The 15,000-nt window shown below is 43.9% G+C and overlaps 1 protein-coding gene across 1 annotated transcript in view; it reads left to right on the forward strand.

The window, feature by feature from the left end:
* The window catches only part of LOC123500047, a 28,518-nt gene extending 16,749 nt beyond the window's left edge, over positions 1-11,769 (forward strand). Inside the window, exons 5-8 of the mRNA XM_045248669.1 lie at positions 2,221-2,503; positions 5,802-5,916; positions 6,494-6,623; positions 11,493-11,769. Coding sequence (XP_045104604.1) covers positions 2,221-2,503; positions 5,802-5,916; positions 6,494-6,608 — 513 coding nt within the window. The 3' untranslated portion in view covers positions 6,609-6,623; positions 11,493-11,769. The remainder of the gene's footprint in view (positions 1-2,220; positions 2,504-5,801; positions 5,917-6,493; positions 6,624-11,492) is intronic.
* The last annotated feature ends 3,231 nt before the right edge of the window (positions 11,770-15,000 follow it).

Genomic DNA, 15,000 nt, shown 5'->3' on the forward strand with positions numbered 1-15,000 from the left:
TGCACTGCTGCTGCTGCTGCTGCTGCTGCTGCTGCTGCTGCTGCTGCTGCTGCTGCTGCTGCTGCTGCTGCTGCCACTACTGCTGCTGCACCACCACTGCTGCTGCTGCTGCTGCTGCTGCTGCTGCTGCTGCTGCTGCTGCTGCTGCTGCTGCTGCTGCTGCTGCTGCTACTACTACTACTACTACTACTACTACTACTACTACTACTACTGCTACTGCTATTGCTGTTGCAGCTGCTGCTGCTACATTAACACTATTAACACTCCTTCTCGCCCTGAACACATCCATCACACATCCAATTCTTTTATGGTTCTATCCAAGATCTATCTCCGGTCCTTTTCACCCTCACCTGTTCACCATCATCCCTCACGTGTCTTGTAGTACTGAAATTGTGGTGCTTTGTGTGTGTATGTGTGTGTGTATGTGTGTTGCGTGATGTTCGTGCTGGTCTGTGTTCTTTGATGGCCAAGTCTTTGCTATGGTGGAGGGAACGAAGGGCGCCCACGTGGAAGCCTTTGTGAGGCACCATCAGATCTATTCGGTGGTGTTTTCTTCCTCGTAATGAGTGTGCGCCGCGATGAAAGGCTCTCCATCCATCTCCGTCCCTCCCAGTGCCTCCATCCATGCTGTCCCTACACTGTCCAAAAAGCTTTCCAATCTCAATTCCAAACAAATAGCCACATCCCATATCTTCCCCTAGGCTGACAAAGGGACGTGTTGCCTCCGCTGGGAGACTGCTACACAAGTTTCGGCAGCGTAAACTAATTAAAATGTCACTGCGAAGAGCCTCCTCACACCACCTATCATTATCGTGCATTCTAAGTACTACTTTAATCTACCTAGAGTCCTGTATAAAGCATATCTTATTTCATCCAATCATTCTCATCTGTACTGATAGCCGTGAATATTTCTCACGTTAAATAGAGTGCATTGCCAATTAGCTTATAGTAGTTTCAGAGAATGCCACTGACAGCAACAGAAGTGAATAATTGAGTAGTTGAAATCCTCAAGATACTGTTGTTTTATTTTGGCTCTGTGAATTGTTACGACCTCTTCCCTTGTCCCGTCGGAGGGTTACTGGTGATTTCAGGTCAAGCATTGGCCAGCCGACTCCCCACATCCATGAGGTTCCGTTCTGAGGCGATGGTTTTAGTTTAATTGTACGGAATCGGGTTCCTTTTATGTTTATTTTTGTAAAATTAGAATTATAAGGTATGTCATTTATCATATCTTTGGTATTTCTAAAGTGCTGCATGATGATAACATAATTCTCTAAAGGTGGTCATATGTTAAAAGTGAGTAATTAGCAGCAAGTGTTACCATAACGATACACAGTGCTCTACTCACAAGCTACTATCGTTCAGCAGCCACCTGTGATCATTACATTAGCTGGACACTAAAATTCTTATTCCTGTGATTAATTTCCTTTCTTGCAGTTGCTTAAATTATACAGTGTTGCATATCGCAGTGAAAGGTTGTAGATTAAATGGCATGTAACCAGTTAAAAATGGAAAGCAGAAAGGCTCACTGATGACGTCAGATGCGAGATACTGCCATGCTCGTAGTACGAGTATCGGAGCTTCGGATACTGGTGGAGCTGAGGCGTGGAAGCATATGACACTGCCAGATACACGACGGTACTTGGTTACCGGATTTTCTAAGTCTCTTAGTAGAAGGTCAGGGAGGAATTTCCTAGGGTCAGATTGTCCTGCCAAAGCACTCTAGGGAGGCTGGACGGTGTCTGGCACGCTTACTGAGACGGATCATCCGTATAGGTGAGGGAGGAAAGACAATCTGAAAACCTGGCAGCTGCAACAGACACTTCCTGTTGTTGCTAGGGTGAGGACAGTAAAAGGCAAAGCTAAGAGTATAGGGCAGAGGGACACCTAACTTTATTTAGCTATCCTAAGCCACATGGACATGCAGAAAAAATCACATAGTAAGAGGACATAAGCGGCAGAGCACGTGTTATTAGGATGGTATCTGGCCTCCGTCTGTATCCGCAACTGACCCAAGTCCATACTAACACTATCAGTCTTTGCCAGGCTGGTGAACAGAGTAGAAACTGTAGTTTGTTGCCATATCAACTTCCCTGATTTTAACGCTTATGACGTCATCCTTCATCTGCTTATGTTATGGTAACCAGTGTAACATTGTTTGTCCGACGGACACTGTTAGACCGTGAGGACGCACCTATGGCAATGTTTTCCTTGACTCAGCGTGGCCGCAGCCTGCAAAGCCTCGGGGTGCGAGACAACCAGATCTTTGAGCGGCTCTACGAGCTGGCCGAGCTGCTTGTGTGGGTCACCTTTCGACGCAGGGACAGACCCGTCATCCACGCCGAGGTCACCAGACTCTTCCGCGGAGCCCACCACAACCACCAGCAGCACCACCAACAACAGGGCGACGATGTAGCTAATGACCCCTCCTTCACCGCTCCCCCTACCCACGCCGTCCCCACCGCCAGTAGGAGGAGAGCCAAGAGGGGCCCGCCGTTGTCAGGTGAGTGGCTAGACAAAATATATGGTGAGAGTTTGGGTGCCGGTTCTTGTATGACTCTTCTTGACCTCAGGTCTCCTCCAGTCTTAGTCTTGTGGCTTTCTTTTGAGAGAAAGTTTAGCTGTCAGTAACTTTTACCCACCCATCTTGCTCACAGCTCTCCGTTTACCCACGGCAATATTAGTAATAACATATTAACTCGCTTTTGTGTTTTTGAGGTGAAATTTGGATCCAAGTAACTTTTACCCATCTTTCATGGCCTCAACACTCTACCCTTATTCTTCACGACGTGCTTTGCTTTTATGTCTCATTGTTGTAGTGGACATTTGGATGCTAATAACCTGAATTCAATCGTCTTGGCCACAGCTATCTAATTTCAGTCTTGACGCTATACCTTACTCTTCGTGGACTGTGGAGAGGAGCTTCTTACATTAGTTTATCAAAGCAGAGTAACGGAAAATTTTGCATGTCCAGGATATCTTTTTCCTTCGCTTTATCATAATGTCGTGTACGAGTCTCATCCAATTGTTTGTCTACTTCATCTTTTTCTGTGACTCCAAACCTTAGCAGTTCCATCGCCTCAGTTGTAACGTTTTCTCCATCCCTTCATCTCACTGTGTCCTCCCTTCATATCACTCTTCTTCTCTCCACGACAACTAGTTTCTTGAAGTCTTTGAAGTGAAGATGTAGTGAGGTGTGTGACAACTTACCGTAACTCACTGCGACGGCAACACCACCGCGGGAGCAACTACGAGAATCCACGCCTGCTGACAGCTTACGAAACCCTTCCCATTGAGAAACTACATGAGAAATTGCGGGAAATATAGTATGTTCGCAATCTTATTTTCTCTTTCACTCGTAATGGAAAGCCCTTTGAAAATCCCTCTCTACTTTCCCCATGTACTGGTCCCTCTTTCCTATCCCTGCCATCCCCTAGAGGAGTTGTAAATATAATAAGATGTAGATTTAATATTCTACTGGGGAACCTGGCGGTGGTAGGAAAGTGTGTGTGTGTGTGTGTGTGTGTGTGTGTGTCTCAGGGGACCAGCGCGTGTCGATCAGTGAAAATTGGACTTGTTCATGGGATTAATTGATGAAAAGTAATTATGCAGTTAATGATCTAATTACCGTCAGTTACGTGTGATTAAAACTTTCATGAAGTGTGTTTTTTCAGAGTTATGTATGTGTTTATTTGTGTATTTCTTCTTCCTCTTCTTCTTCTTTTTCTTCTTCTTTTTCTTCTTTTCTTCTTCTTCTTTTTCTTTTTCTTCTTCTTCGAGATACTCTTCCTTATTCGCCTCTTATGTAGTCATTCCATAGCCAAACAGACGAACTAGTGAGTGAATACCGTGTTTCTAATTTAGCCTGAGTAGTACAGCGTGCTTATTCCAGGCGAGGGAAAGGTAAGAGGGGAGCCGTGACACTTTTTTTTTCTTTTTTATATTACTTGGATTGTCTCAGTGTGTCCACAAGTCCCTCTCTCGACCATTTCCTTCTGCCATTCCGTCAGTCCGTCGCTCTAAGGTAGGATTGACATGCTTCTGTCTTTTCTATCAGGCCGTTCTTTATCAGGATTCTCTCTTCCTCCTCTCTTTTCTTCAGTAAGTCTCTCTGTCCATGTCTTTCCGTTTCTCCATCCTTCCGTCCATGCAGTCTTTAGTCAATCAGCCAATCAATGTGTTAGTCTCTGCTACAATTCTCTGTTTCATCCCTATAATTCTGCTTGTCTCTGATTGTTCTCCATCCCTTTCTCTTTCCATTAGTCTGTCGTCAGTCTCACCCTGAAACTCAGCTTCAAAGCTTGGAAACCCACGTCTTTGCATCTCAATCACTCCCACCCGCATCACTCCCACCCTTGCACGTCACCAGCTCACATTCTCAACCTTCTCTCTCTCTCTCTCTCTCTCTCTCTCTCTCTCTCTCTCTCTCTCTCTCTCTCTCTCTCTCTCTCTCTCTCTCTCAACATCCTCTCCCCGCGGACACACACACACACACACACACACACACACACACACACACACACACACACACACGAAAAAAAAATCAACTTCGCTTCTGAGTCACTGTAATTTCAGAGTAGGAGAGATAGCGTTCTGTCTCGTTACCCTAACCGGTGTGATGTGATTCGGTTATTCCCGCGGCGCCATCATTCAATCTATTTCCAATTTCCAATACCTGCTCCCCACTTAAAACAAAGGAAAGGAAACCAAATATGGGATGGAGAGCATTGTTATGAGAGCTGGAAAGGGAGATATGAGAAAGAAGGGTAGGTGAAGTTATTGGCATCTTCCTCCTCTTCCTCTTCTTTCTCCTCATCGTCCTCCTCTTCTTCAGTTCCATTATTTTCTTTTTATTCTCTCATCATGCCTATATATAACTCGATACACTGGATCTATGTCTTTCTGTTTTATTTGTAACTTTCTGTCTAGTGTTTCGTTTTTCCTTCTGTTTGTCTGTCGTCAGTCTCTCCATCCGTAAAATGCCTGTATTTCTCTTTTTTTCCTTTCTCTTTTGATTTTGTGATTTTGTTCTTTTTTAGTTTATGTTTGTCAGTCTGTCTGTATGTAGTTAGTCAATCAGTCGGTTAGTTAGTCAGTTAGTCAGTCTGTCTGTGACTGAGTCATTGAATCTACGAGTCAGTTTTTTTTTTTTTTCTTTCTTTATATACCCATTTACTAACCTCCATAGTGATTCAGCAGCAGTATCCCCCGCAAAGCCACATCAGGAACACACACACACACACACACACACACACACACACACACACACACACACACACACACACACACACACACACACACACACACACACACACACACATACATACATAACCAGTCACCATTTATGACTAACTTGGTCATCAGCTCCGTGACTCGCATCCTGATGTGGTGAATGTGGAATATATAGCTACTGTAAAACTGGTGAATGCAGTGTGTGTTTCACTGTTTGATCTGCTGCAGTCTCTGAAGAGACAGCAGTGTGTGTGTGTTTATGCATCTCAACGTCTTTATATCTTTCTATCTCTACCTATCCATCTACTCATTTATCTATTTATTTATCTATCTGTCTATCTTATCAATCAATCACTCAGTCTATCTAACTGCTTGCCTATCTACCAACTTACACATTATCTATCTATTAATTCTTCCATCTATCTATCTACCTCCCAACTTAGAACGTACTATTCCCTGGGCCTCTCTCTCTCTCTCTCTCTCTCTCTCTCTCTCTCTCTCTCTCTCTCTCTCTCTCTCTCTCTCTCCACAGTCCAACCAATGTAATTTATATCCCTCTGGATCCCCAGCTGTAGTGCACGAGAGCTGTGGGTTACTGCTGCGTCAGGTGCCGGCCCTCAGCCTTACCTCTTCCATCAGTGTCCTCGGTGGAGACGCCCTTAGCTCCCTCACCTATGTCTCAGAGTGAGTGTGGGAAGTGATAAGTAGTAAAAGTAGTAGTAGTATTAGTAATGTTTATTGTTGTTGTTGTTGTAGTATTTGTTGTTGTACTATTATCATTGTTTGGAAATATATAAATATTTCAGCGCAGAGAGAGAGAGAGAGAGAGAGAGAGAGAGAGAGAGAGAGAGAGAGAGAGAGAGAGAGAGAGAGAGAGAGAGTTTTAACATACTGATCCACACACACACACACACACACACACACACACACACACACACACACAGTAATGCAAGTGCATATTTCATGATCCGTGCATGTTCCGTCATCCGTACACACGTTTAGTCTCCCCTGAGTATGTTAGATTGATAAGAAAGAGAGAGAGAGAGAGAGAGAGAGAGAGAGAGAGAGAGAGAGAGAGAGAGAAGAGAGAATATGCCGCAGTATTTTTCCTTTTCTCTTTTTTCCTGGCAGTCTCTGATAACCACACACACACACTCTCTCTCTCTCTCTCTCTCTCTCTCTCTCTGGCAGGCTCTGATAAACTACTAAAGACGAACACCGGTATAGTTTTATTTTAATTTTTCTGTTTCTTTCAACCCAGGTCTGAGGGCGTGCGTGGGCGTGGGCTGTGGGTGCTAGGGGCGAGGCGGGCGGACCTCAACGAATACCTGGAACCTGCTGCTGAAGAAGGGGACCAACTCAGCCTTCTGGATTAGCACCTCCTTCGTCAGGTACACACACACACACACACACACACACACACACACACACACACACACACACAGAGAGAGAGAGAGAGAGAGAGAGAGAGAGAGAGAGAGAGAGAGAGAGAGAGAGTTTTCTGACCGTCTGTCTCTTTCTTTGGTTGTATTTGTCTGTCTGTATGTATATATTTCTTTGTCTGTATTTTTCTCTATTTGTATTTGTCTGTCTCTCTGTTTTACATGTTCTGTTTGTCTGTCTGTCTGTGTCATTCTCTTGCTTTCTTTTTCTGTGCTCATAAGGAGGTGGTAGTGGTGGTGATGGTGTTAGCAGTGGTGGTGGTGGTGGAGTGACGTCAGTGTTGTTTTCAGGAGGACATCCACCAACCCATCCGGCGCCAGAGAGAGAGAGAGAGAGAGAGAGAGAGAGAGAGAGAGAGAGAGAGAGAGAGAGAGAGAGAGAGAGAGAGAGAGAGAGAGAGAGAGAGAGAGAGAGAGAGAGAGAGAGTAAGAAGAATTGCATAGACACGTCAGCGGCGAGGGGGGTATGTGTGTGTGTGTGTGTGTGTGTGTGTGTGTGTGTGTGTGTGTGTGTGTGTGTGTGTGTGTGTGTGTGTGTGTGTGTGTGTGTGTGTGTGTGTGTGTGTGTGTGTGTGTGTGTGTGTGTGTGGAGTTCATTGTCCATGCATTTACATTATAATTCGTTATATTCATACATATGTACATACGTGTCTTTGGTATTCGGTGCGGTGTGTGCATGTGTGTGTGTGTGTGTGTGTGTGTGTGTGTGTGTGTGTGTGTGTGTGTGGACAAAGGAGCTTAGTTTGGCTGTTGCCTCATTTAGCATCACGTCCCCAAAAATGCTTGTCTTTTTGCAACACTTGGAACGTGACGAGACGTGCTGATGATAAGCTGATTTTCTGACATGCATTCATTATTTACGTGTCAAGGAGTCTGGGGAAAGGAGACAAACTTATTGAAAGTGGGAGACAAATACCGTTTGGTCGTTCAGTCCCCAAAGCTGACAAAAAAATAAAATAATATCTTACTCGACTCGATTAATTTAGAAGTAGAGGTGCCTTGCTCATCCTCTATTAATATAGCAACAATAGGAAGAGGTGAAAAGAATCAAGCAGAGGTCTAACTGTACCAGGGAAACGGAAAGATAGAAAAGAGCTTTGTAGCTTATCAGTTTAGTATTAGATGTGGCCTGGTCCTCCTCTCTTAAGATACTTCAGACAACCGAAAGATAGTGATAAAAACAGAATCAAGCAAAACAATCGAGCAGTGTTCCAGATCGTACCAGTGAAAGGGATGTGGGAGTGTAGACCCTGATTGACTCTCGCTTTAGTAAGGTCGACAAAACAGGAGTGAGAGTCAGTAGAAAGTTCAGCGCGGCATATGTCACCTGTTGCTTTAGGGAAACAACAACAACACCGCATCAATAGTTGAGGAGCGTCGTCTGCCTGCCTGGATACGTGGAATCTATTTTTGATCCTTCCCGTGATAAGCAAAGCCGCTGCACTAGGTCACCGTTTCACTAATGACCTTTCACTCGCCTCAACCCTGACACGTCTTTCCTTAACTACAAACCACTCAGAGGCATATTTTCTTGATCAAAACCACTGCCAGACATTTCATTGGCTAGGAATTGGAAAAAATATATTTCTTTTTAAACCTCAATGCATTACCTCGATTGCTGTGAAATGCTGCATATCACACTGAAAAAAGTGAAGGATGTTTTGATTGAAGACCGAGGCCAGAGTAGACTGCTTACCTTCCTTGCTTACGTCACACCTTCCCCTACCTTCCCTCGACCCTCTCCATTACTAATATCTAAGGGTGGGCGGGGTGCTTGGGGTGATGCATGGCGCCGTCTCTTGGGTAGCTCATGTGATTTAGCCTCGGTGGCCAATCTAGTGTGTCATTAATCTCCCGTCTCCTGTGCCTCGAGTGTGCTGGGTCTGCAGGGGCGGTGACCTCGCTGGTTCCAGGGGCCTATTTTCTCGCGTGTGGGTCTGTGGGTGTGGGAATGGGTGTGGCGAGGCGCAGCGGAAGGGAAGACGCACTGTGGGTGATGGTGCTGTGTGTTATTTTGTGTTTACTGTGTTTATATATCTCATTGTCCATGCATTTACATTATAATTCGTTACATTCATACATATGTACATACGTGTCTTTGGTATTCGGTGCGGTGTGTGTGTGTGTGTGTGTGTGTGTGTGTTCGTTATTTACTATACTTACATCTATAACAGTGAGGTACCTTAAGTTAATTCGTTTTGTACTGAAATGACTTTGTTGAGGTCTAAATTTATGGTAATAGCAGGTATCCTTAAGTTAGCGCCCTTGCAGTATTCAAATTACATAATCTACAAAAGAGCCTCGGCACAGTGTACCTTGACTTCCGTGTTGTTAATCTTGGAAGTTTACTGTGCATGTACATGTTTTATGATGATGGTATAAGCAGCAATAAGTGAACTCTTTTACACTGCTCAAGTTACAACGCCTATAGAAGAGCCTCGACACAGTGGAGTGAACCTTACCTTCCATGTTATTCATCTTTTGAAACATCGAGATCCAATAACGTAGCAAGTGTCAAGTATGCACGTACAGAATTATCGTTAGTCAGAATCAAGCTCGTGACCATTAGAGAGAGAGAGAGAGAGAGAGAGAGAGAGAGAGAGAGAGAGAGAGAGAGAGAGAGAGAGAGAGAGATATGAGAGAAAAGTTTTAATTTATTTCTCTTCAAGATATGGTTTTGCAAATTAGGAAACGTGATTTAATTGAGATTTAGTAGAAAAGAAGAAAAGGAGAAGAGAAAACGGAGAGAGAAGAGGAAACTTGAAAAATAACAAAAGATAACACTAAAACGATAAAAGGAGGAAGAAGGAAGAGAAAAAAGTAGGCAGCGAAATGAACACTGCACAGCGTAGCCACTCAGCTTCCCAAACAAACCTCCGCAGTCAGCACTAAGCCAAGAACCACCTGTAGAAGGAGAGAGAGAGAGAGAATATCTGCACACCTGTTGCTATTTCTCTGACTTCCGACCATAAAGTAACAAACACTAGTAGACACGTTGGCCCTTAGTAAGCGGTTTGTGACATGCTACAGCGTTTAGGCAGTGAAAGATGTTGAGGAGTAAAGGCGAAGGCTCAGATAAGGTTAGACGGAAATTCTGCTCAAGTCAAAGAAACACACAAACACAAAGAAAAATTTAAAGACTAGATGTGTTGACCCTCATTTACCCGTTTGTGACATGCTACATTATCTAAAGTAAAATAAGTGATGTAAAATGGGACAGGTGAAGGGTCGATTGCAGAGAAGTGAAGTTACGTGCATGGAAATTGAAGGAAGACGGCGGAAGAAAAGGCAGCAATAGATGAGTTGACCTGTTAGTAAAGAGTTTGAGGCACTACAGCTAAACTCTGCAATATAGGACAACAAAAGGAGTGTAGAGATGTGAGCAAAGGTGGATATTGTGTGCCAGATATCCAAGGTAACTCTTTAATGAATTTATTCTTTGTGTAGTGTCAAGAGGTTACCTGGAACAGATTACACACAGGCTATATAGTTGTAAGAATCCAGCCAACAACCTGTCCTTTTTTGATCTCCCTCTTTCTCAGTGGGTGTCGATTAAACGTGTCACGGCTCCCTCCCTCTCTTCCTCCCTCTCTGCCCTCCCACCCTCTCTGCCCCTCCTCCCTTCTTGCCTCTCCTCCTCTCTTTCTCCATATCTCTCTTTCCTCCCTCTCAGCCCCTCCTCCCTCTCTGTCCCTACCTCTGCCGGTGATATGAGTTTTATGGGCGGTCGTGAATATTTGGAATGCTCGCTATATTGCCGTGCCAGACGTGGGGCGATAGTCTTTATGTAAACTGTTCTCAGCCGAGGGAGAAGCGATAGGCGGGTGTGTTTTGCCTTGCTGTGTGTGTGTGTGTGTGTGTGTGTGTGTGTGTGTGTGTGTGTGTGTGTGTGTGTGTGTGTGTAATTCACCTTGGTCGCCTACTGGTCATCCATTACGGAGCGAGCTCAGAGCTCATAGACCGATCTTCGGGTAGGACTGAGACCACATCACACACAACACACACCGGGAAAGCGAGGCCACAACCCCTCAAGTTACATCCCGTACCTATTTACTGCTAGGTGAACAGGGGCCACACATTAAGAGACTTGGCCATTTGCCTCGCCGCTTCCCGGGACTCGAACCCGGCCCTCTCGATTGTGAGTTGAGCGTACTAACCACTACACTACGCGGTGTGTGTGTGTGTGTGTGTGTGTGTGTGTCATGGGGGATAATGAATGCCTGCTAATACATGTCTCATGAAGTGTGTATGTTTGCTTTGGTTTAGTGGAACAGTTACTCTTGTTCCTCCTCCTCCTCCTCCTCCTCCTCCTCCTCCTCCTCCTCCTCCTCCTCTTTGTTCCCTACCATATCACTAACCACTATCTCTTTCCTCTATGCCCTTTACTCTCCATCTCCCTCCCTCTCTGTCTCTTTCTTGCCTCCCCATCCTCCCCTCTTCCCTCCCCTCTTTCTGCTCGTCTCCACGCCCGTCTCTCCCCGCCCATCTCCTCGCCCGTCTCTCCGCCTGCCCGTCGCCTGGCCACACGTAAAGCCGCGCTATCAGCTCCTAACGAGGCCCTACAGCGGGTCATTAGTGGAGCTGTAAGTAATGAGACAACACATTAATCAAAACTTTTAAACTCTGGCCGAACCTTTTGACACTTGTCCCTTTTCTCTTCCTGGTATGCTCTCTCTCTCTCTCTCTCTCTCTCTGGTAATATTATATCTGGTAATATTATAATCGTTCAGACTTAAATGACCTATATATGCTTGATTAGTTTACATCTCCACCACCTCCTCCTCCTCCTTAATGTTCTTTATTTCCTTTTCTCTTCAGTGTGCCTCATCATCATCATCATCATCATCATCACAGTCATGATTGTGAGTATTGAGGGCCAGGCGCGGTCGAGGCAAGCAAGGCAAGCAAGGCAAGCAGGGACTCCTCCAAGCACAATGAGAGCCTCTTGTGGGTGCCCGCTGGCTGACCCCCCTCCCGCCTGACGTCACTCCCCTCTGGCGTGAGATCGTGCGTCCCGTCATGTCCTCCTTCCTTCTTTCCTGGTGATCTAGTGTCTCTCTCTCTCTCTCTCTCTCTCTCTCTCTCTCTCTCTCTCTCTCTCTCTCTCTCTCTCTCTCTCTCTCTCTCTACCATTTTTTCTGTTATTTCTACTACTGCCACTTTTTGTTGTTTTGTTCTCCTCCTCCTCCTCCTCCTCCTCCTCCTCCTCCTCCTCCTCATCATCATCATCATCATCATCATCATCATCATCATCATCATCTCCTCTTTCCTCAATGTCACTTTCCAATGGTTTGTTTTCATCATGTTATTTTTTTTCCTTTCCTTTCATTGAAGTATTCACAATTATTCACTCCTTCATAGCAATTATTTTTTCGTCTCCCTTTTAACCCCTTCAGTACCATGACGCGTTTCCATATTCATTGTGCTTACTATTTTGTGATTTTATACAACTTCAAAAATTTATGTGCGGGATAAAAATAGTGAAGACTCTGGCCATTATTCTTCTGACCTCCATAGACACACTTCTAATGTTAATAAAATCGTTTAATCATACCCAAAACTTATGGTAAAAATGTGTCTTAGTACTGAAGGGTTAAATTCAGTTTCAGAGAGGAGCTTCCATCACATTACCTATCCTCCTTTTAATCACCTACCTTAAAAAAAACAAAGCCTAATTACTTTCAAGTTTCTACTCTCAAGGTTATACTATTATAACTCCATCAGGTTTTTCTCCCCTTCCCTCCACCGTTCCCCCTTCTAGGCCTATTATCTTCGCCCCTCTTTCTATCCATCTCTCTCACTCCAATATTCAAATTTCCCCCACATAGGCAATCTTCCCAATCATCCACCACATTTTTTTCCCTTTAAATCCAGAAGTTTCTTTAGAGAGCCTCACCCTCTTCAATTTTCCACCGAAATACACCAATTACCCAAGATTTTTCTAGTTTTCCTTCCAGAGCGGTCAAGTGCACCCATTACTCTTAATACCTTTACCGAGGCACGATGAGATTTAAGGGGAAATGACGCTACGTAATTATAACCTTCGTGTTGTTATGGTAGGGATCGTGTAGCCTTTTGTCTCTCTTCGTCAAGGTAAAACTCTATTTCTCCTGTCTTTGCTTATCCGTTTACTTGCCTCTTTATTCCTACTCGTCCTTCTTCCCTCCTTCAAAACTCTCGTCTCTTCATCTTTCCTTGGTTTTCTCTTCTTTCGCTTACCAGTCTTTTACTCCCACTAGACTCGCTTGCATCTTTTCACTATATCAGCTCTCCTTTTTCCAGTCTCTTTACTCCTTCTCTCTTTCCTATCTCTGTCACGTACTAATACAGTTACATGCTACTTAAAATCCATAAAGGCTAATAAAGAAGAAAAAGGTTGAAGTTAGATGTACCTTCCTTGAACTCCTTTACAAACATCCAGCAGCCCACTTCCTCACCCATCTTTGAACACTAGTTAAAAGGATACAACCATCTACTCTCTCTCACACCCGTCCCTTGTAAAGTTATGGGCCTGTTTGTGTTCCGCTTGTCAGGGCGAGGAAATAACTATCAGGTGGAGGAGAGAGTGGTTGGTATATTGGGGTATGTGATTATCTGAGGTTGAATGAAGGAGTGTATGATGAGGAAGTGATGGGTAGAGGTGATGTATTGGGTTCGGTTTGGTTGGGGTGGGTTTAATGTTGGGTGTGTGGTGTTTGGGGTGTTATGTGTTTTGTGGTGTTGTTTGGTAACTGTGTTGATGAGATTGTTGATGTTGTTTCCTTCTTGTTCTCCTATTTATTCTTCTTCCCTTCCTCTTTCTTCCTCAACATCATCCTTACCATCATCTCACAATAAGAAGGGCAGAGATCTAGACACAAGAAATACAAATGCCTTATGGGGAGAGAAAAGAACCAACCCAATATACACTTCTCAGTCGCCTAATTTTACCAGTCGTCGCTCTTTCTCCTACAATCCCATCCAAGATACTCCCTAAGACAACCCACTGAGGATTTGACATAGAACCTTAACCAGCGATCCGTCACCGTCCTTCTCTTTCTCTCCTCACTGCCTTCCTTAAGTGCCTCGGCCCCAGACCTTGAGAAGAGGTGCTCCAGGTGAAGGATGCTATAGAAACACTGTACATGACTAATTTATCTTTTCGATGGTGAGGGAAGGGGAGCTCAACTCTTCTTTGTGGCTTTGCTAGGCTGGGAGGTTGGGAGAGGAAATGCCTGCCTGATGGGAACTGCATGTCTTTCTCTGTGATAGTTGTTGTTGTGTACCGGTTATTTTTTTTCCATGGTACGAAGAGAATAGAGAGTTTTTTGTGTGTTGGAGGTTTGTGTGAGTGTATTGTGTGTGTGGTTGATTGGTAGAGGCCACTGGTCAACTGAGGACTGGAGGTCATAAGTGGGTAGATAGATAGATAAAAAGGTAAAGGTAAACGGGTAGATAGGTAGATAGATAGACAGACCGGTAGATAGACAGATATAAAAAAAGCAAAGATAGACACGTATAAAGAGATAGACAGCTACATAGATACATACAATACTTACATATATACATACATACTGTACATACATAAACACAGATACACAAATAAACACATAAATAGAGAGACAAACAGAAAAAGACAACAGACAAATAAGCACATACATTTTATTCAACACAACTTTCCTTATTCACACGTCTCCATTTTTGAGGTCCCCGCTAAACACCTGCCATGCCTTCCTGTCACTTCCTCGCAGTCACGGTAAAGAATTGGTTGTTGATGACGCCTGATAATTAAAACCGTCACTAAAATAACTTGGTGCATGTGAGAGAGGCTGATAAAACACTGGGTATTGCTGACGGGGCTGAAGGAAATTGATGAAAAGAAGGAAGGAAAAGAGATCAAGGAGTGTGCGTTGACATTATGATTTGATACGTTTAGAGAAATGTTAGTGCGGAGAGTGGAAATATAGAAAGCACTGATTGTTAATAAGTGTGTGTAGAGAGGAGGTATGGGTAAAGATGATGATGAAAGAGAAGTAGTAAGAAAAAGAAAACGAACAATAACAAAAAAAAAAAAACTAAAAAGAATAAGAAGAGAGCACTTTTGTATGATTCTGTGTATGCGGTAGCTGATCGATCATTAACAAAAAAAAAAAAAAAAACGCTAACTTGGCTCAAAATAAAGTTAATGACCTCAATCTATACCTTATTACATGTTCATCACTACTCTAATAGATATGAAAAATAAAACTATAATTATCACCATTCAGTTATATACATCAATCTCATAAACAGCAATACACTTGAAATCATTTAACCTTTTGGTATAACAACGAGAGACGCAGATAGA

The sequence above is a fragment of the Portunus trituberculatus genome, chromosome 50, assembly GCF_017591435.1.
Source record: "Portunus trituberculatus isolate SZX2019 chromosome 50, ASM1759143v1, whole genome shotgun sequence".
NCBI lineage: Eukaryota > Metazoa > Arthropoda > Malacostraca > Decapoda > Portunidae > Portunus > Portunus trituberculatus.